This window comes from Coturnix japonica, chromosome 2 (genome assembly GCF_054131305.1).
Source record: "Coturnix japonica strain WE chromosome 2, WE-NBRP24, whole genome shotgun sequence".
NCBI lineage: Eukaryota > Metazoa > Chordata > Aves > Galliformes > Phasianidae > Coturnix > Coturnix japonica.
In genome coordinates, this window is record NC_140664.1 from 139,457,235 (window position 1) to 139,479,942 (window position 22,708).

Genomic DNA, 22,708 nt, shown 5'->3' on the forward strand with positions numbered 1-22,708 from the left:
CCCATATTTGACCCCCCTCCCCCCCACCTTATATGACCCCCCCCACCTTATATGGCCCCCCCCTCCCCATCTTATATGGCCCCCCCCATTTAAAATGCCCCCCCATACACTTATATGACCCCCCCACCTTATATGACCCCCCCCCACTTATATGGGCCCCCCACCTTATATGGCCCCCCCAACCTTATATGACCCCCCCACCTTATATGGCCCCCCCCCCCCCCCCTTTATATGACCCTCCCCCCCATATACGACCCCCCCACCTTATATGTCCCCCCCCACTTATATGGCCCCCCCAACTTATATGACCCCCCCATCCTATATGACCCCCCCTTCCTATATGTCCCCCCCCATATATGACCCCCCCCACTTTATATGACCCCCCCACCTTATATTTCCCCCCCTCCCCCCCTCCCTTATATGACCCCCCCCATATATGACCCCCCCCTTATATGACCCCCCTCCCTCCCCATATACGACCCCCCCCATCCTATATGACCCCCCCACCTTATATACCCCCCCATCCTATATGTCCCCCCACCTTATATGCCCCCCATCCTATATGTCCCCCCCATCCTATATGCCCCCCCATCCTATATGCCCCCCCATCCTATATGCCCCCCATCCTATATGTCCTCCCCATCCTATATGACCCCCCCATCTTATATGCCCCCCCATCCTATATGTCCCCCCCATCCTATATGACCCCCCATCCTATATGTCCCCCCCATCCTATATGACCCCCCATCCTATATGTCCCCCCCACCTTATATGCCCCCCCATCCTATATGCCCCCCCATCCTATATGTCCCCCCATCCTATATGACCCCCCCATCCTATATGTCCCCCCCATATATAACCCCCCCCCACCATATATGACCCCCCCACCTTACATGGCCCCCCCCATATATGCCCCCCCCATACACTTATATGACCCCCCCCACTTATATATCCCCCCCAATTATATCCCCCCCGCCATATATGACCCCCCCCCACCTTATATGACCCCCCCCTTATATGACCCCCCCCTTATATGGCCGCCCCCATATATGACCCCCACCTTATATGACCCCCTTCCCCCCCATATACGACCCCCCCCACCTTATATGGCCCCCCCCCCTTATATGACCCCCCCCATATACAACCCCGCCCACCTTATATGGCCCCCCCCACCTTATATGCCCCCCCCCACCTTATATGCCCCCCCCCATATACAACCCCCCCCACCTTATATGGCCTCCCCCACCTTATATGCCCCCCCCCATATATAACCCCCCCCCACCTTATATGGCCTCCCCCACCTTATATGGCCTCCCCCACCTTATATGCCCCCCCCCATATATAACCCCCCCCACCTTATATGGCCCCCCCACCTTATATGCCCCCCCCCCACCTTATATGCCCCCCCCCATATACAACCCCCCCCACCTTATATGGCCCCCCCCACCTTATATGCCCCCCCCCCATATATAACCCCCCCCCACCTTATATGGCCCCCCCACCTTATATGCCCCCCCCCCCCATATACAACCCCCCCCACCTTATATGCCCCCCCCATATATAACCCCCCCCACCTTATATGCCCCCCCCCACCTTATATGCCCCCCCCATATATAACCCCCCCCACCTTATATGGCCCCCCCACCTTATATGCCCCCCCCCCCATATATAACCCCCCCACCTTATATGGCCCCCCCCACCTTATACGCCCCCCCCCATATAAGACCCCCCCCCTTATATCCTTATACCCCCCCCCCCATTATAGCGCAGTTCGCAGCTGGGCCCGTCTCCGTGTATCGGGTCTCCCCATTTTGGGGGGTCTCAGAGCCGCCTGGGAGAGCCTCAAATTCGAGCTGACCCTCAGGTATAATATGGGGGGGGGGCTTCGATCTATGGGGCGGGATGTGTGGGGCGGCTGCCCCATAAGTGTGCCCTATATGGCCCCATATAACACCCCCCCCCCCCCCCCCCTTTAGGTTGGAGGCGCTGAGATCGAAGCTGCTGGCGGCTGCAATGCGGATATTGGCCACGTGGGGGCGCCTGCCCCATAGCGACACCATACGGGCCTATCTGAATGCATAGCCCTGCCCATAGCGACCCATAGCGACCCATAGAGCCCTATAGAGCCCCATAGCGACACCATACGGGCCTATCTGAATGCATAGCCCTGCCCCATAGCGACCCATAGCGACCCATAGAGCCCTATAGAGCCCCATAGCGACACCATACGGGCCTATCTGAATGCATAGCCCTGCCCCATAGCGACCCATAGCGACCCATAGAGCCCTATAGAGCCCCATAGCGACACCATACGGGCCTATCTGAATGCATAGCCCTGCCCCATAGCGACCCATAGCGACCCATAGAGCCCTATAGAGCCCTATAGAACCCTATAGAACCCTATAGTGCCCCACAGCGACAGGATACGGGCCTATCTGAATGCATAGACCCATAGAGCCCTATAGAACCCTATAGAACCCTATAGCGACCTATAGCTCTGCCCCATAGCGACACCATACGGGCCTATCTCAGTGCATAGAGCCCTATAGGGACCCATAGAGCCCTATAGAGCCCCATAGAGCCCTATAGAGCCCCATAGCGACACCATACGGGCCTATCTCAGTGCATAGCGCCCTATAGCGACCCATAGCGACCCATAGCCCTGCCCCATAGCGACACCATATGGGCCTATCTGAATGCATAGACCCATAGCCCTGCCCCACGGAGCCCTATAGAGCCCTATAGAACCCTATAGGGACCCATAGAGACCTATAGAACCCTATAGTGCCCTATAGTGCCCCATAGCGACACCATACGGGCCTATCTGAATGCATAGACCCATAGTCCTGCCCCATAGAGCCCTATAGAACCCTATAGTGCCCCATAGCGACACCATACGGGCCTATCTGAATGCATAGCGCCCTATAGGGACCCTATAGAGCCCTATAGAGCCCTATAGAACCCTATAGTGCCCCACAGCGACACCATACGGGCCTATCTGAATGCATAGCGCCCTATAGGGACCCTATAGAGCCCTATAGAACCCTATAGAGCCCCCACAGCGACACCATACGGGCCTATCTGAATGCATAGATCCATAGAGCCCTATAGCGCCCTATAGAACCCTATAGAACCCTATAGTGCCCCATAGCGACACCATACGGGCCTATCTGAATGCATAGACCCATAGAGCCCTATAGCGCCCTATAGCCCTGCCCCATAGCGACACCATATGGGCCTATCGGAATGCATAGCGCCCTATAGGGACCCTATAGCGCCCTATAGAACCCTATAGAGCCCCACAGCGACACCATATGGGCCTATCTGAATGCATAGCGCCCTATAGGGACCCATAGAGCCCTATAGAGCCCCACAGCGACACCATACGGGCCTATCTGAATGCATAGCGCCCTATAGGGACCCATAGAACCCTATAGAGCCCCACAGCGACACCATACGGGCCTATCTGAATGCATAGCGCCCTATAGGGACCCTATAGAGCCCTATAGAGCCCTATAGAGCCCCACAGCGACACCATACGGGCCTATCTGAATGCATAGCACCCTATAGGGACCCATAGAGCCCTATAGAGCCCTATAGCACCCTGTAGCCCTGCCCCATAGCGACACCATATGGGCCTATCTGAATGCATAGCGCCCTATAGGGACCCTATAGCGCCCTATAGAACCCTATAGAGCCCCATAGTGACACCATACGGGCCTATCTGAATGCAAAGCGCCCTATAGGGACCCTATAGAGCCCTATAGAGCCCTATAGAGCCCCACAGCGACACCATACGGGCCTATCTGAATGCATAGACCCATAGAGCCCTATAGCGCCCTATAGAACCCTATAGAACCCTATAGTGCCCCATAGCGACACCATACGGGCCTATCTGAATGCATAGCGCCCTATAGGGACCCTATAGAGCCCTATAGAACCCTATAGAACCCTATAGCCCTGCCCCATAGCGACACCATACAGGCCTATCTGAATGCATAGACCCATAGAGCCCTATAGCGCCCTATAGAGCCCTATAGAACCCTATAGCCCTGCCCCATAGCGACACCATACGGGCCTATCTGAATGCATAGACCCATAGCCCTGCCCCATAGAGCCCTATAGAGCCCTATAGTGCCCCCACAGCGACACCATATGGGCCTATCTCAGTGCATAGCCCTGCCCCATAGCGCCCTATAGCCCTGCCCCATAGCGACCCATAGAGCCCTATAAAGCCCTATAGCGCCCTATAACCCTGCCCCATAGCGACACGATACGGGCCTATCTCAGTGCATAGCCCTGCCCCATAGCGACCCATAGAGCCCTATAGAGCCCTATAGTGCCCCATAGCCCTGCCCCACAGCGACACGATACGGGCCTATCTCAGTGCATAGCGCCCTATAGAGCCCTATAGAACCCTATAGAACCCTATTGAACCCTATAGAGCCCCACAGCGACACGATACGGGCCTATCTCAGTGCATAGCGCCCTATAGGGACCCATAGAGACCTATAGTGCCCTATAGAACCCTATAGAGCCCTATAGTGCCCCATAGCGACACCATACGGGCCTATCTCAGTGCATAGCGCCCTATAGGGACCCATAGAGACCTATAGTGCCCTATAGAACCCTATAGAGCCCTATAGTGCCCCATAGCGACACCATACGGGCCTATCTCAGTGCATAGCCCTGCCCCATAGTGACCCATAGAGCCCTATAGTGCCTCATAGCCACTGCCCCATAGCGAGAGGATACGGGCCTATCTCAGTGCATAGACACATAGCGACCCATAGCACCCTATAGCGCCCCATAGAGCCCTATAGAGCCCTATAGTGCCCCTTAGAGCCCCTTAGAGCCCCATAGCCCCATAGCAAGCGGATCTGGGCCTATCTTAATGCATAGCCCCATAGCAACCCATAGCGCCCTATAGAACCCTATAGCCACTGCCCCATAGCCCCCTATAGTGCCCCATAGCCACTGCCCCATAACCACTGCCCCATAGCGCCCCATAGCGCCCAACAGCGATGAGATGGACACACACCTGAGTGCCTGACCCCATAGCGAGCGCCCCATAGCGCCCCACTGTGCCCCATAGCGCCCCACTGTGCCCCATAGCGCCCCATAGCGAGAGCCTCACTGTGCCCCATAGCATCCCTTAGAGCCCCATAGCACGCCATAGCATCCAATAGTGCCCTATAGCACCCCATAGCACCCCATAGTGCCCGACTATGCCCCATAGCGCCCCACTGTGCCCCACAGCAACCCATGGTGCTCCACAGCGCCCCATAGCGAGCGCCTCACTGTGCCCCATAGCACCCCATAGTGCCCCATAGCACCCCATGGCGCCCCATAGCACCCCAGGGAGCCTCATGGCACCCCATAGTGCCCCATAGCATCCCTTAGCTCCCCATAGCACCCCATAGCATCCAATAGTGCCCCATAGCGCCCCACTGTGCCCCATAACATCCAATAGTGCCCCATAACATCCAATTGTGCCCCATAGCGCCCCATAGCATCCCATAGTGCCTCATAGCACCCCATAGCATCCCATAGCACCCCATAGCACCCCATAGCATTCCATAGTGCCCCACGGCATCCTATAGGGTGCCCCATAACACCTCAGGGAGTCCCTCAGTGCCCCACATCACCCCCAGGGTGCCCCATAGCACCACACTGTGCCCCATAGCACCCCATAGTGCCCCATAAGCACCTCACCAGCACCCCATAGAACCCCAGGGAGCCCCATGGCACCCCATAGTGCCCCATAGCACCTCACTGTGCCCCACAGAATCCTATAGAACCCCAGGGTGCCCCATAGCATCCCACTGTGCCCCACAGAGTCCCATAGCACCCCATAGTGGCCCATATCACCCCATAGCACCCCGTAGTGCTTCATAGCATTCCATAGTGCCCCATAGCACCCCATAGCGCCCCATAGCGAGCACATCCAGGCTTATCTCAATGCATAGCCCCATAGCCCCCCTGGGTGCCCCATAACACCCCATACCACCCCATGGCGCCCCATAGTGCCCCATAGTGCCCCACAGCACCCCATGGCACCCCATAGTGCTTCATAGCACCCCATAGTGCTTCATAGCATCCCATAGTGCCTCATAGCCCCCCTGGGTGCCCCATAGTGCCCCATAGCGACCCGTGGCACCCCATAGAACCCTATAGCACCCCATAGTGCCTCACAGCCCCCCTGGGCACCCCATAGTGCCCCATAGCATCTCAGGGCACCCCATAGCACCCCATAGTGCCCCATAGAACCCCAGGGAGCCCCATGACACCCCATAGTGCCCCACAGCACCCCACAGTGCCCCATAGCATCCCATAGTGCCCTATAGCACCCCAGGGCGCCCCATAGCACCCCATAGTGCCCTATAGCACCCCAGGGCACCCCATAGCACCCCATAGTGCCCTATAGCACCCCAGGGCACCCCATAGCACCCCATAGTGCCTCATAGCCCCCCAGGGCACCCCATAGAACCCCATGGCACCCCATAGTGCCCCATAGAACCCCAGGGAGCCTCAGGGAACCCCATAGTGCCTCATAGCCCCCCAGGGCGCCCCATAGCACACCATAGTGCCTCATAGCTCCCCATAGTGCCCCATAGCACCCCATAGGACCCCAGAGAGCCTCATAGCCCCCCTGAGCACCCCATAGCACCCCATAGTGCCTCATAGCACCCCATAGCGCCCCATAGTGCCCCATAGTGCCCCATAGCACCCCATAGTGCCCCATAGCACCCCATAGGACCCCAGAGAGCCTCATAGCACCCCTGAGCACCCCATAGCCCCCCTGGGTGCCTCATAGCACCCCATAGCGCCCCATAGTGCCCCATAGCGGCCCATAGTGCCTCATAGCCCCCCTGGGTGTCCCATAGTGCCCCATAGCACCTCACTGTGCCCCATAGCATCCCAGGGAACCCCATAGTGCCCCATAGCACCTCAGGGAGTCCCATAGTGCCCCATAGAACCCCAAGGTGCCTCAGGGAACCCCATAGCACCCCATAGTGCCTCATAGTCCCCCTGGGCGCCCCATAGCACCCCATAGTGCCCCATAGCATCCCAGGGTACCCCCTAGCCCCCCATGGCACCCTATAGCACCACATAGCACCCCTTAGTGCCTCATAGCCCCCCTGGGTGCCCCATAGCATCCCAGGGCACCCCATAGCACCCCAGGGAGTCCCATAGCACCCTATAGTGCCCCATAGCACCCCAGGGTGCTTCAGGGAACCCCATAGTGCCCCATAGCACCTCATAGCCCCCCTGGGTGCCCCACTGTGCCCCATAGCACCCCATGGTGCCCCATAGTGCCCCATAGCACCTCAGGGCACCCCATAGTGCCCCATAGCACCTCATAGCCCCCCTGGGTGCCCCACTGTGCCCCATAGCACCCCATGGCACCCTATAGCACCCCATGGCGCCCCATAGCACCCCATGGCACCCCATAGCACCCCATGGCGCCCCATAGCACCCCATGGCACCCCATAGCACCCCATAGTGCCCCACAGCACACCATAGTGCCCCATAGTATCTCAGGGCACCCCATAGTGCCCCATAGAACCCCAAGGTGCCTCAGGGAACCCCGTAGCACCCCATAGCACCCTATGGTGCCCCATAGCACCCCATAGTGCCCCATAGCACCCCATGGTGCCCCATAGCACCCCATAGTGCCCCATAGCACCCCAGGGAGCCCCATAGCACACCATAGTGCCCCACAGCATCCCATAGTGCCCCATAGCATCCCATAGTGCCCCATAGCACCCCATGGGGCCCCACAGTGCCTCATAGCCCCCCATAGTGCCACATAGGAGCCCAGAGAGCCCCATAGCACCCCAGGGAGACCCCTAGCACCCCAGAGAGCCCCATAGCACCCCAGGGAGCCCCATAGCACCCCATAGTGTCCCACAGCACCCCATAGTGCCTCATAGTATCTCAGGGCACCCCATAGTGCCCCAGGGAGCCCCATAGCGCCCCATAGCACCCCATAGCACCCCATAATGCCCCATAGCACCCCATGGCACCCTACAGCATCCCGTGGTGCCCCGCGACCCCTTTGAACACTGTGAAACATTTGGAGCCATTTTTGGGGTGAATTTGGGGGTTTTCTTTATTCTCCACAATCATTTGGGGGGGGGGGGGGGTCAGAAATGAGCCGTGACACGATCGATCTCCAGCAGGTCCTCCAGGATCTGTGGGGCACAAAGGGGGCACAGTGAGGGCTGGGTCTATGGGGCTGAGTGTGGGGTGGATCTATGGGGCTGAGGGGTGGGTCTATGGGGCAGGGGGGAGGATCTATGGGGCAGAGTGTGGGGTGGATCTATGGGGTGTGAGTGTGGGGTGGATCTATGGGGTCTGAGTGTGGGGCAGATCTATGGGGCTGAGTATGGGGTCAGGGGGGTGGATCTATGGGGCCGAGTATGGGATGGGGGGGTGGATCTATGGGGCTGAGGGTGGGTTGGGGGGAGGATCTATGGGGCTGAGTGTGGGGTGGATCTATGGGGCTGAGTGTGGGGTGGATCTATGGGGTGTGAGTGTGGGGTGGATCTATGGGGCTGAGTGTGGGGTGGATCTATGGGGTGTGAGTGTGGGGTGGATCTATGGGGTGTGAGTGTGGGGTGGATCTATGGGGGCTGAGTGTGGGGTGGATCTATGGGGCGGAGTGTGGGGTGGATCTATGGGGCTGAGGGGTGCGTCTATGGAGCAGGGGGGAGGATCTATGGGGCTGAGTGTGGGGTGGATCTATGGGGTGTGAGTGTGGGGTGGATCTATGGGGCTGAGTGTGGGGTGGATCTATGGGGCTGAGTGTGGGGTGGATCTATGGGGCGGAGTGTGGGGTGGATCTATGGGGCTGAGTGTGGGGTGGATCTATGGGGTGTGAGTGTGGGGTGGATCTATGGGGCAGAGTGTGGGGTGGATCTATGGGGCTGAGGGGTGCGTCTATGGGGCAGGGGGGGAGGATCTATGGGGCTGAGTGTGGGGTGGATCTATGGGGCAGAGTGTGGGGTGGATCTATGGGGTGTGAGTGTGGGGTGGATCTATGGGGCGGAGTGTGGGGTGGATCTATGGGGCTGAGTGTGGGTGGATCTATGGGACTGAGTGTGGGGCTGGGGGGGTGGATCTATGGGGTCTGAGTGTGGGGTGGATCTATGGGGCTGAGTGTGGGGTGGATCTATGGGGCTGAGTGTGGGGTGGGGGGGTGGATCTATGGGGTGTGAGTGTGGGGTGGATCTATGGGGTCTGAGTGTGGGGTGGATCTATGGGGCTGAGTGTGGGGTGGGGGGTGGATCTATGGGGTCTGAGTGTGGGGTGGGGGGTGGATCTATGGGGTGTGAGTGTGGGGTGGATCTATGGGGCTGAGTGTGGGGTGGGTCTATGGGGTGTGAGTGTGGGGTGGATCTATGGGGTGTGAGTGTGGGGTGGATCTATGGGGCTGAGTGTGGGGTGGATCTATGGGGTGTGAGTGTGGGGTGGATCTATGGGGCTGAGTGTGGGGTGGATCTATGGGGCTGAGTGTGGGGTGGATCTATGGGGCTGAGTGTGGGGTGGATCTATGGGGGCTGAGTGTGGGGTGGATCTATGGGGCTGAGGGGTGGGTCTATGGGGCAGGGGGGAGGATCTATGGGGCAGAGTGTGGGGTGGGGGGGTGGATCTATGGGGCAGATCTATGGGGCTGAGTATGGGGTCAGGGGGGTGGATCTATGGGGCCGAGTATGGGATGGGGGGGTGGATCTATGGGGCAGAGTGTGGGGTGGATCTATGGGGCAGAGTGTGGGGTGGGGGGTGGATCTATGGGGTGTGAGTGTGGGGTGGATCTATGGGGCAGAGTGTGGGGTGGATCTATGGGGCTGAGTGTGGGGTGGATCTATGGGGTGTGAGTGTGGGGTGGATCTATGGGGTGTGAGTGTGGGGTGGATCTATGGGGTGTGAGTGTGGGGTGGATCTATGGGGCTGAGTGTGGGGTGGATCTATGGGGTGTGAGTGTGGGGTGGATCTATGGGGCTGAGTGTGGGGTGGATCTATGGGGCTGAGTGTGGGGTGGATCTATGGGGTGTGAGTGTGGGGTGGATCTATGGGGCTGAGTGTGGGGTGGATCTATGGGGCTGAGTGTGGGGTGGATCTATGGGGTGTGAGTGTGGGGTGGATCTATGGGGCAGAGTGTGGGGTGGATCTATGGGGCTGAGTGTGGGGTGGATCTATGGGGCTGAGTGTGGAGTGTGGGGTGGATCTATGGGGTGTGAGTGTGGGGTGGATCTATGGGGCTGAGTGTGGGGTGGATCTATGGGGCTGAGTGTGGGGTGGATCTATGGGGCAGAGTGTGGGGTGGATCTATGGGGTGTGAGTGTGGGGTGGATCTATGGGGCTGAGTGTGGGGTGGATCTATGGGGTGTGAGTGTGGGGTGGATCTATGGGGCAGAGTGTGGGGTGGATCTATGGGGCTGAGTGTGGGGTGGGGGGTGGATCTATGGGGTGTGAGTGTGGGGTGGATCTATGGGGCTGAGTGTGGGGTGGATCTATGGGGCTGAGTGTGGGGTGGATCTATGGGGCAGAGTGTGGGGTGGATCTATGGGGTGTGAGTGTGGGGTGGATCTATGGGGTGTGAGTGTGGGGTGGATCTATGGGGCTGAGTGTGGGGTGGATCTATGGGGTGTGAGTGTGGGGTGGATCTATGGGGCTGAGTGTGGGGTGGATCTATGGGATCTGAGTGTGGGGTGGATCTATGGGGCTGAGTGTGGGGTGGATCTATGGGGTGTGAGTGTGGGGTGGATCTATGGGGTGTGAGTGTGGGGTGGATCTATGGGGCTGAGTGTGGGGTGGATCTATGGGGTCTGAGTGTGGGGTGGATCTATGGGGCAGAGTGTGGGGTGGATCTATGGGGCTGAGGGGTGGGTCTATGGGGCAGGGGGAGGATCTATGGGGCTGAGTGTGGGGTGGATCTATGGGGCTGAGTGTGGGGTGGATCTATGGGGCTGAGTGTGGGGTGGATCTATGGGGTGTGAGTGTGGGGTGGATCTATGGGGCAGAGTGTGGGGTGGATCTATGGGGCTGAGTGTGGGGTGGATCTATGGGGTGTGAGTGTGGGGTGGATCTATGGGGCTGAGTGTGGGGTGGATCTATGGGGCTGAGTGTGGGGTGGATCTATGGGGCAGAGTGTGGGGTGGATCTATGGGGCTGAGTGTGGGGTGGATCTATGGGGTGTGAGTGTGGGGTGGATCTATGGGGCTGAGTGTGGGGTGGATCTATGGGGCTGAGTGTGGGGTGGATCTATGGGGCTGAGTGTGGGGTGGATCTATGGGGCTGAGTGTGGGGTGGATCTATGGGGTGTGAGTGTGGGGTGGATCTATGGGGTCTGAGTGTGGGGTGGATCTATGGGGCAGAGTGTGGGGTGGATCTATGGGGCTGAGTGTGGGTGGATCTATGGGGTCTGAGTGTGGGGTGGGGGGTGGATCTATGGGGTGTGAGTGTGGGGTGGATCTATGGGGTGTGAGTGTGGGGTGGATCTATGGGGTCTGAGTGTGGGGTGGATCTATGGGGTGTGAGTGTGGGGTGGATCTATGGGGCTGAGTGTGGGGTGGATCTATGGGGTGTGAGTGTGGGGTGGGGGGTGGATCTATGGGGCTGAGTGTGGGGTGGATCTATGGGGCAGAGTGTGGGGTGGATCTATGGGGCTGAGTGTGGGGTGGATCTATGGGGCTGAGGGGTGGGTCTATGGGGCAGGGGGGAGGATCTATGGGGCAGAGTGTGGGGTGGGGGGGTGGATCTATGGGGCAGATCTATGGGGCTGAGTTATGGGGTCAGGGGGGTGGATCTATGGGGCCGAGTATGGGATGGGGGGGTGGATCTATGGGGCTGAGGGTGGGTTGGGGGGAGGATCTATGGGGCAGAGTGTGGGGTGGATCTATGGGGCTGAGTGTGGGGTGGATCTATGGGACTGAGTGTGGGGTGGATCTATGGGGTGTGAGTGTGGGGTGGATCTATGGGGCTGAGTGTGGGGTGGATCTATGGGGCTGAGTGTGGGGTGGATCTATGGGGCTGAGTGTGGGGTGGATCTATGGGGTGTGAGTGTGGGGTGGATCTATGGGATCTGAGTGTGGGGTGGATCTATGGGGCTGAGTGTGGGGTGGATCTATGGGGCTGAGGGGTGGGTCTATGGGGCAGGGGGAGGATCTATGGGGCAGAGTGTGGGGTGGATCTATGGGGCTGAGTGTGGGGTGGATCTATGGGGCAGAGTGTGGGGTGGATCTATGGGGCAGAGTGTGGGGTGGATCTATGGGGTGTGAGTGTGGGGTGGATCTATGGGGTGTGAGTGTGGGGTGGATCTATGGGGTGTGAGTGTGGGGTGGATCTATGGGGCTGAGTGTGGGGTGGATCTATGGGACTGAGTGTGGGGTGGATCTATGGGGCTGAGTGTGGGGTGGATCTATGGGGCTGAGTGTGGGGTGGATCTATGGGGCTGAGTGTGGGGTGGATCTATGGGGCAGAGTGTGGGGTGGATCTATGGGGTGTGAGTGTGGGGTGGATCTATGGGGTGTGAGTGTGGGGTGGATCTATGGGGCTGAGTGTGGGGTGGATCTATGGGGTGTGAGTGTGGGGTGGATCTATGGGGCTGAGTGTGGGGTGGATCTATGGGGCAGAGTGTGGGGTGGATCTATGGGGTGTGAGTGTGGGGTGGATCTATGGGGTGTGAGTGTGGGGTGGATCTATGGGGTGTGAGTGTGGGGTGGATCTATGGGGCTGAGTGTGGGGTGGATCTATGGGGTCTGAGTGTGGGGTGGATCTATGGGGCAGAGTGTGGGGTGGATCTATGGGGCTGAGGGGTGGGTCTATGGGGCAGGGGGGAGGATCTATGGGGCTGAGTGTGGGGTGGATCTATGGGGCTGAGTGTGGGGTGGATCTATGGGGCAGAGTGTGGGGTGGATCTATGGGGTGTGAGTGTGGGGTGGATCTATGGGGCAGAGTGTGGGGTGGATCTATGGGGCTGAGTGTGGGGTGGATCTATGGGGTGTGAGTGTGGGGTGGATCTATGGGGTGTGAGTGTGGGGTGGATCTATGGGGCAGAGTGTGGGGTGGATCTATGGGGTGTGAGTGTGGGGTGGATCTATGGGGCAGAGTGTGGGGTGGATCTATGGGGCTGAGTGTGGGGTGGATCTATGGGGTCTGAGTGTGGGGTGGATCTATGGGGCTGAGTGTGGAGTGTGGGGTGGATCTATGGGGTGTGAGTGTGGGGTGGATCTATGGGGCTGAGTGTGGGGTGGATCTATGGGGCTGAGTGTGGGGTGGATCTATGGGGTGTGAGTGTGGGGTGGATCTATGGGGCTGAGTGTGGGGTGGATCTATGGGGTGTGAGTGTGGGGTGGATCTATGGGGCTGAGTGTGGGGTGGGGGGTGGATCTATGGGGTGTGAGTGTGGGGTGGATCTATGGGGCTGAGTGTGGGGTGGATCTATGGGGCTGAGGGGTGGGTCTATGGGGCAGGGGGGAGGATCTATGGGGCTGAGTGTGGGGTGGATCTATGGGGCTGAGTGTGGGGTGGATCTATGGGGCTGAGTGTGGGGTGGATCTATGGGATCTGAGTGTGGGGTGGATCTATGGGGCTGAGTGTGGGGTGGATCTATGGGGTGTGAGTGTGGGTGGATCTATGGGGTGTGAGTGTGGGGTGGATCTATGGGGCTGAGTGTGGGGTGGATCTATGGGGTCTGAGTGTGGGGTGGATCTATGGGGCAGAGTGTGGGGTGGATCTATGGGGCTGAGGGGTGGGTCTATGGGGCAGGGGGGAGGATCTATGGGGCTGAGTGTGGGGTGGATCTATGGGGCTGAGTGTGGGGTGGATCTATGGGGCTGAGTGTGGGGTGGATCTATGGGGTGTGAGTGTGGGGTGGATCTATGGGGCAGAGTGTGGGGTGGATCTATGGGGCTGAGTGTGGGGTGGATCTATGGGGTGTGAGTGTGGGGTGGATCTATGGGGTGTGAGTGTGGGGTGGATCTATGGGGCAGAGTGTGGGGTGGGGGGTGGATCTATGGGGTCTGAGTGTGGAGTGGGGGGTGGATCTATGGGGTGTGAGTGTGGGGTGGATCTATGGGGCTGAGTGTGGGGTGGATCTATGGGGTGTGAGTGTGGGGTGGATCTATGGGGTGTGAGTGTGGGGTGGATCTATGGGGCTGAGTGTGGGGTGGATCTATGGGGCTGAGTGTGGGGTGGATCTATGGGGTGTGAGTGTGGGGTGGATCTATGGGGCTGAGTGTGGGGTGGATCTATGGGGCTGAGTGTGGGGTGGATCTATGGGGTGTGAGTGTGGGGTGGATCTATGGGGCAGAGTGTGGGGTGGATCTATGGGGCTGAGTGTGGGGTGGATCTATGGGGCTGAGTGTGGAGTGTGGGGTGGATCTATGGGGTGTGAGTGTGGGGTGGATCTATGGGGCTGAGTGTGGGGTGGATCTATGGGGCTGAGTGTGGGGTGGATCTATGGGGCAGAGTGTGGGGTGGATCTATGGGGTGTGAGTGTGGGGTGGATCTATGGGGCTGAGTGTGGGGTGGATCTATGGGGTGTGAGTGTGGGGTGGATCTATGGGGCAGAGTGTGGGGTGGATCTATGGGGCTGAGTGTGGGGTGGGGGGTGGATCTATGGGGTGTGAGTGTGGGGTGGATCTATGGGGCTGAGTGTGGGGTGGATCTATGGGGCTGAGTGTGGGGTGGATCTATGGGGCAGAGTGTGGGGTGGATCTATGGGGTGTGAGTGTGGGGTGGATCTATGGGGTGTGAGTGTGGGGTGGATCTATGGGGCTGAGTGTGGGGTGGATCTATGGGGTGTGAGTGTGGGGTGGATCTATGGGGCTGAGTGTGGGGTGGATCTATGGGATCTGAGTGTGGGGTGGATCTATGGGGCTGAGTGTGGGGTGGATCTATGGGGTGTGAGTGTGGGGTGGATCTATGGGGTGTGAGTGTGGGGTGGATCTATGGGGCTGAGTGTGGGGTGGATCTATGGGGTCTGAGTGTGGGGTGGATCTATGGGGCAGAGTGTGGGGTGGATCTATGGGGCTGAGGGGTGGGTCTATGGGGCAGGGGGGAGGATCTATGGGGCTGAGTGTGGGGTGGATCTATGGGGCTGAGTGTGGGGTGGATCTATGGGGCTGAGTGTGGGGTGGATCTATGGGATCTGAGTGTGGGGTGGATCTATGGGGCTGAGTGTGGGGTGGATCTATGGGGTGTGAGTGTGGGGTGGATCTATGGGGTGTGAGTGTGGGGTGGATCTATGGGGCTGAGTGTGGGGTGGATCTATGGGGTCTGAGTGTGGGGTGGATCTATGGGGCAGAGTGTGGGGTGGATCTATGGGGCTGAGGGGTGGGTCTATGGGGCAGGGGGGAGGATCTATGGGGCTGAGTGTGGGGTGGATCTATGGGGCTGAGTGTGGGGTGGATCTATGGGGCTGAGTGTGGGGTGGATCTATGGGGTGTGAGTGTGGGGTGGATCTATGGGGCAGAGTGTGGGGTGGATCTATGGGGCTGAGTGTGGGGTGGATCTATGGGGTGTGAGTGTGGGGTGGATCTATGGGGTGTGAGTGTGGGGTGGATCTATGGGGCAGAGTGTGGGGTGGGGGGTGGATCTATGGGGTCTGAGTGTGGAGTGGGGGGTGGATCTATGGGGTGTGAGTGTGGGGTGGATCTATGGGGCTGAGTGTGGGGTGGATCTATGGGGTGTGAGTGTGGGGTGGATCTATGGGGTGTGAGTGTGGGGTGGATCTATGGGGCTGAGTGTGGGGTGGATCTATGGGGCTGAGTGTGGGGTGGATCTATGGGGTGTGAGTGTGGGGTGGATCTATGGGGCTGAGTGTGGGGTGGATCTATGGGGCTGAGTGTGGGGTGGATCTATGGGGTGTGAGTGTGGGGTGGATCTATGGGGCAGAGTGTGGGGTGGATCTATGGGGCTGAGTGTGGGGTGGATCTATGGGGCTGAGTGTGGAGTGTGGGGTGGATCTATGGGGTGTGAGTGTGGGGTGGATCTATGGGGCTGAGTGTGGGGTGGATCTATGGGGCTGAGTGTGGGGTGGATCTATGGGGCAGAGTGTGGGGTGGATCTATGGGGTGTGAGTGTGGGGTGGATCTATGGGGCTGAGTGTGGGGTGGATCTATGGGGTGTGAGTGTGGGGTGGATCTATGGGGCAGAGTGTGGGGTGGATCTATGGGGCTGAGTGTGGGGTGGGGGGTGGATCTATGGGGTGTGAGTGTGGGGTGGATCTATGGGGCTGAGTGTGGGGTGGATCTATGGGGCTGAGTGTGGGGTGGATCTATGGGGCAGAGTGTGGGGTGGATCTATGGGGTGTGAGTGTGGGGTGGATCTATGGGGTGTGAGTGTGGGGTGGATCTATGGGGCTGAGTGTGGGGTGGATCTATGGGGTGTGAGTGTGGGGTGGATCTATGGGGCTGAGTGTGGGGTGGATCTATGGGATCTGAGTGTGGGGTGGATCTATGGGGCTGAGTGTGGGGTGGATCTATGGGGTGTGAGTGTGGGGTGGATCTATGGGGTGTGAGTGTGGGGTGGATCTATGGGGCTGAGTGTGGGGTGGATCTATGGGGTCTGAGTGTGGGGTGGATCTATGGGGCAGAGTGTGGGGTGGATCTATGGGGCTGAGGGGTGGGTCTATGGGGCAGGGGGGAGGATCTATGGGGCTGAGTGTGGGGTGGATCTATGGGGCTGAGTGTGGGGTGGATCTATGGGGCTGAGTGTGGGGTGGATCTATGGGGTGTGAGTGTGGGGTGGATCTATGGGGCAGAGTGTGGGGTGGATCTATGGGGCTGAGTGTGGGGTGGATCTATGGGGTGTGAGTGTGGGGTGGATCTATGGGGTGTGAGTGTGGGGTGGATCTATGGGGCAGAGTGTGGGGTGGGGGGTGGATCTATGGGGTCTGAGTGTGGAGTGGGGGGTGGATCTATGGGGTGTGAGTGTGGGGTGGATCTATGGGGCAGTGTGGGGTGGATCTATGGGGCTGAGTGTGGGGTGGATCTATGGGGTGTGAGTGTGGGGTGGATCTATGGGGCTGAGTGTGGGGTGGATCTATGGGGCTGAGTGTGGGGTGGGGGGTGGATCTATGGGGTCTGAGTGTGGGGTGGATCTATGGGGCTGAGTGTGGGGTGGGGGGAATGGATCTATGGGGCAAAACACAGCCAGCCCTAGAAGTGCCCCATAAGCACTGCATGACCACCCCATAACTGCCCCCAAATCCCATAAACCCCCATATCACCCCATATCCCCCATAACCTCATATCACCTCATGACCCCATATCTACACCCCATAACCCCCCATACACCCCATAACCCCATATCACCCCATATCCGCCATATCACCCCATAACCCTATTCACCCCATATCAACCCATAGCCCCCTATCACCCCATAAACCCCATACAACCCATGACCCCATAACCCCATATCACCCCATACACCCCATAACCCCATATCACCCCATATACCCCTTATCACCCCATACACCCCATAACCCCATAGACCACCTATCACCCCATACACCCCATAACCCCCTATCACCCCATACTCCCCATTATCACCCCATATACCCTATAACCCCCTATAACCCCACACACCCCCTATCACTCTATGACCCCATATCACCCCATAACCCCATATCACCCCATAACCCCATAACCCTATTCACCCCATATCACCCCATAACCCCCTACCACCCCATAGACCCTATACACCCCATGACCCCATATCACCCCATACACCCCATATCACCCCATAGCCCCATATCACCCCATAACCCCATAACCCTATTCACCCCATATCACCCCATATCCCCCATATCACCCCATAGCCCCATATCACCCCATAACCCCATATCACCCCATAACCCCATACCACCGCATATCTCCCCATATCACCCCATAACCCTATTCACCCCATATCACCCCATAGCCCCCTATCACCCCATACACCCCACAGACCCCATATAGCCCCATAACCCCATACAACCCATAACCCCCTATCACCCCATACTCCCCATTATCACCCCATATACCCTATAACCCCCTATAACCCCACACACCCCCTATCACTCTATGACCCCATATCACCCCATAACCCCATATCACCCCATAACCCCATATCACCCCATAGCCCCATATCACCCCATAACCCCATAACCCTATTCACCCCATATCACCCCATAACCCCCTACCACCCCATAGACCCTATACACCCCATGACACCATATAGCCCCATAACCCCTATCACCCCATACACCCCATAACCCCATAGACCCCATATAGCCCCATAACCCCATACAACCCATAACCCCCTATCACCCCATAGACCCCATATAGCCCCATAACCCCTATCACCCCATACACCCCATAACCCCATAGACCCCATATAGCCCCATAACCCCATACAACCCATAACCCCCTATCACCCCATAGACCCCATATAGCCCCATAACCCCTATCACCCCATACACCCCATAACCCCATAGACCCCCCTCATCACCCCATACACCCAATATCACCCCATATCCCCCATATCACCCCATAACCCTATTCACCCCATATCACCCCATAACCCTATTCACCCCATATCACCCCATAACCCCATATCACCCCATAACCCTATTCACCCCATATCACCCCATAACCCTATTCACCCCATAACCCCATATCACCCCATAACCCCATCCACGCCATAACCCCCTATTACCCCATATACCCCACTGACCTCATATCACCCCATAACCCCATAGATCCCATATCACCCCATAGACCCCATGTCACCCCATGACCCCCTATCACCCCATACACCCCATAACCCCATAGACCCCATATAGCCCCATAACCCCATACAACCCATAACCCCCTATCACCCCATAGACCCCATATAGCCCCATAACCCCTATCACCCCATACACCCCATAACCCCATAGACCCCATATAGCCCCATAACCCCATACAACCCATAACCCCCTATCACCCCATAGACCCCATATAGCCCCATAACCCCTATCACCCCATACACCCCATAACCCCATAGACCCCCCCCATCACCCCATACACCCCATATCACCCCATATCCCCCATATCACCCCATAACCCTATTCACCCCATATCACCCCATAACCCTATTCACCCCATAACCCCATATCACCCCATAACCCCATCCACGCCATAACCCCCTATTACCCCATATACCCCACTGACCTCATATCACCCCATAACCCCATAGATCCCATATCACCCCATAGACCCCATATCACCCCATAACCCCATACACCCCATATCCCCCATATCACCCCAGAACCCCATATCACCCCCTATCACCCCATAACCCCATATCACCCCATAGACCCCATATCACCCTATAACCCTATTCACCCCATATCACCCCATAACCCCATATCACCCCATAACCCCATATAACCCCATATAACCCCATCCACCCCATAACCCCATATCACCCCATAACCCCATATCACCCCATAACCCCATAACCCCCTATTACCCCATATACCCCACTGACCTCATATCACCCCATAACCCCATAGATCCCATATCACCCCATAGACCCCATGTCACCCCATAACCCCATGTCACCCCATATCCCCCATATCACCCCATAACCCTATTCACCCCATATCACCCCATAACCCCATATCACCCCATAACCCCATGTCACCCCATATCCCCCATATCACCCCATAACCCCATATTACCCCATATCACCCCATAGACCCCATATCTCCCCCCATATCCTCACGATGTCGGGGGTGGTGCCGATCTTCTTGGCCAGCTCTGCCCTCTCCATGGTGCTGAGGTAGAGGAATCTCTGCAGCAGTTCCCCATCCAGCACGTTGCGAACAGCGTTCTGCAGGAGCCGGCGCTCAGCCTGAAGGAGCCTGGGGGCAATGGGGGGATATGGGGGGATATGGGGGGATATAGGAGGATATGGGGGGATATGGGGGGATATGGGGGGATATGGGGGGATATGGGGGGATATGGGGGGATATGGGGGGATATGGGGGGGATATGGGGGATATGGGGGGATATGGGGGGATATGGGGGGGATATGGGGGGATATGGGGGGGATATGGGGGGATATGGGGGGATATGGGGAGATATGGGGGGATATGGGGGGATATGGGGGGATATGGGGGGATATGGGGGGGATATAGGGGGATATGGGGGTGTCAGAGGGGGGATATGGGGGGATATGGGGGGATATGGGGGGATATAGGGGGATATGGGGGGGATATGGGGGGCATATGGGGGGAATATGGGGGGGATATGGGGGGATATGGGGGGATATGGGGGGATATAGGGGGATATGGGGTGATATGGGGGGATATGGGGGGGATATGGGGGGATATGGGGGGATATGGGGGGGATATAGGGGGATATGGGGGTGTCAGAGGGGGATATGGGGGGGATATGGGGGGATATAGGGGGGATAAGGGGGGAAAAAGGGGGATATAGGGGGATATGGGGGGATATGGGGGGGATATAGGGGGGATATAGGAGGATATGGGGGGATATGGGGGGATATAGGGGGGATATGGGGGGATATAGGGGGAGATATGGGGTGATATGGGGGGATATGGGGGGATATGGGGGGATATGGGGGGGATATGGGGGGGATATGGGGGGATATAGGGGGGATATGGGGGTGTCAGAGGGGGGATATGGGGGGGATATGGGGGGATATGGGGGGATATGGGGGGATATGAAGGGGATATGGGGGGGATATGGGGGGATATGGGGGGATATGGGGGGGATATGGGGGGATATGGGGGGATATGAAGGGGATATGGGGGGATATGGGGGGATATGGGGGGATATGGGGGGATATGGGGGGATATGGGGGGATATGGGGGTGTCAGAGGGGGGATATGGGGGGGATATGGGGGGATATGGGGGGGTATGGGGGGATATGGCGGGATATGGGGGGGATATGGGGGGGATATGGGGGCATATGGGGGGGTATGGGGGGATATGGGGGGGATATGGGGGGATATAGGGGGGGATATGGGGTGATATGGGGGGATATGGGGGGAGATGGGGGGGATATGGGGGGATATAGGGGGGGATATGGGGTGATATGGGGGGATATGGGGGGAGATGGGGGGGATATGGGGGGATATAGGGGGGATATGGGGGGGATATGGGGGGATATGGGGGGGATATGGGGGGATATGGGGGGATATGGGGGTGTCAGAGGGGGGATATGGGGGGGATATGGGGGGATATGGGGGGATATGAAGGGGATATGGGGGGGATATGGGGGGATATGGGGGGATATGGGGGGGATATGGGGGGATATGGGGGGATATGAAGGGGATATGGGGGGATATGGGGGGATATGGGGGGATATGGGGGGGATATGGGGGGATATGGGGGGGTATGGGGGGATATGGGGGGATATGGGGGGGATATGGGGGGGATATGGGGGCATATGGGGGGGTATGGGGGGATAAGGGGGGAAAAAGGGGGATATAGGGGGATATGGGGGGATATGGGGGGGATATAGGGGGGATATAGGAGGATATGGGGGGATATGGGGGGATATAGGGGGGATATGGGGGGATATAGGGGGAGATATGGGGTGATATGGGGGGATATGGGGGGATATGGGGGGATATGGGGGGGATATGGGGGGATATGGGGGGATATAGGGGGGATATGGGGGTGTCAGAGGGGGGATATGGGGGGGATATGGGGGGATATGGGGGGATATGGGGGGATATGAAGGGGATATGGGGGGGATATGGGGGGATATGGGGGGATATGGGGGGGATATGGGGGGATATGGGGGGATATGAAGGGGATATGGGGGGATATGGGGGGATATGGGGGGATATGGGGGGATATGGGGGGATATGGGGGGATATGGGGGTGTCAGAGGGGGGATATGGGGGGGATATGGGGGGATATGGGGGGGTATGGGGGGATATGGGGGGATATGGGGGGGATATGGGGGGGATATGGGGGCATATGGGGGGGTATGGGGGGATATGGGGGGGATATGGGGGGATATAGGGGGGGATATGGGGTGATATGGGGGGATATGGGGGGAGATGGGGGGGATATGGGGGGATATAGGGGGGGATATGGGGTGATATGGGGGGATATGGGGGGAGATGGGGGGGATATGGGGGGATATAGGGGGGGATATGGGGGGATATGGGGGGGATATGGGGGGATATGGGGGGATATGGGGGTGTCAGAGGGGGGATATGGGGGGGATATGGGGGGATATGGGGGGGTATGGGGGGATATGGGGGGATATGGGGGGGATATGGGGGGGATATGGGGGCATATGGGGGGGTATGGGGGGAGATGGGGGGGATATGGGGGGATATAGGGGGGGATATGGGGTGATATGGGGGGATATGGGGGGAGATGGGGGGGATATGGGGGGATATAGGGGGGGATATGGGGGGGATATGGGGGGATATAGGGGGGATAAGGGGGGAAAAAGGGGGATATGGGGTGATATGGGGGGATATGGGGGGATATGGGGGGGATATGGGGGGATATGGGGGGATATGGGGGGAATATGGGGGGCAATGGGGGGATATGGGGGGATATGGGGGGATATGGGGGGATATGGAAGGATATGGGGGTGTCAGAGGGGGGATATGGGGGGATATGGGGGGATATGGGGGGGATATGGGGGGGATTTGGGGGGATATGGTGGGATATGG

At 58.4% G+C, this 22,708-nt stretch overlaps 1 protein-coding gene and 1 long non-coding RNA gene across 2 annotated transcripts in view; one reads left to right on the forward strand and one right to left on the reverse strand.

The window, feature by feature from the left end:
• The first annotated feature begins 1,748 nt into the window (after positions 1-1,748).
• LOC146762213 (uncharacterized) lies at positions 1,749-8,102 on the forward strand. The gene is made up of 2 exons (XR_014943283.1): positions 1,749-1,864; positions 1,977-8,102. It is a non-coding gene; the product is annotated as an uncharacterized LOC146762213 (long non-coding RNA).
• LOC146762214 (cleavage and polyadenylation specificity factor subunit 1-like) overlaps positions 8,090-22,708 on the reverse strand; it is a 37,108-nt gene continuing 22,489 nt past the window's right edge. Inside the window, exons 7-8 of the mRNA XM_085539209.1 lie at positions 19,765-19,903; positions 8,090-8,198 (exon numbers count right to left, since the gene is read on the reverse strand). Of these exons, the coding sequence (XP_085395335.1) occupies positions 8,151-8,198; positions 19,765-19,903 (187 nt within the window). The 3' untranslated portion in view covers positions 8,090-8,150. The remainder of the gene's footprint in view (positions 8,199-19,764; positions 19,904-22,708) is intronic.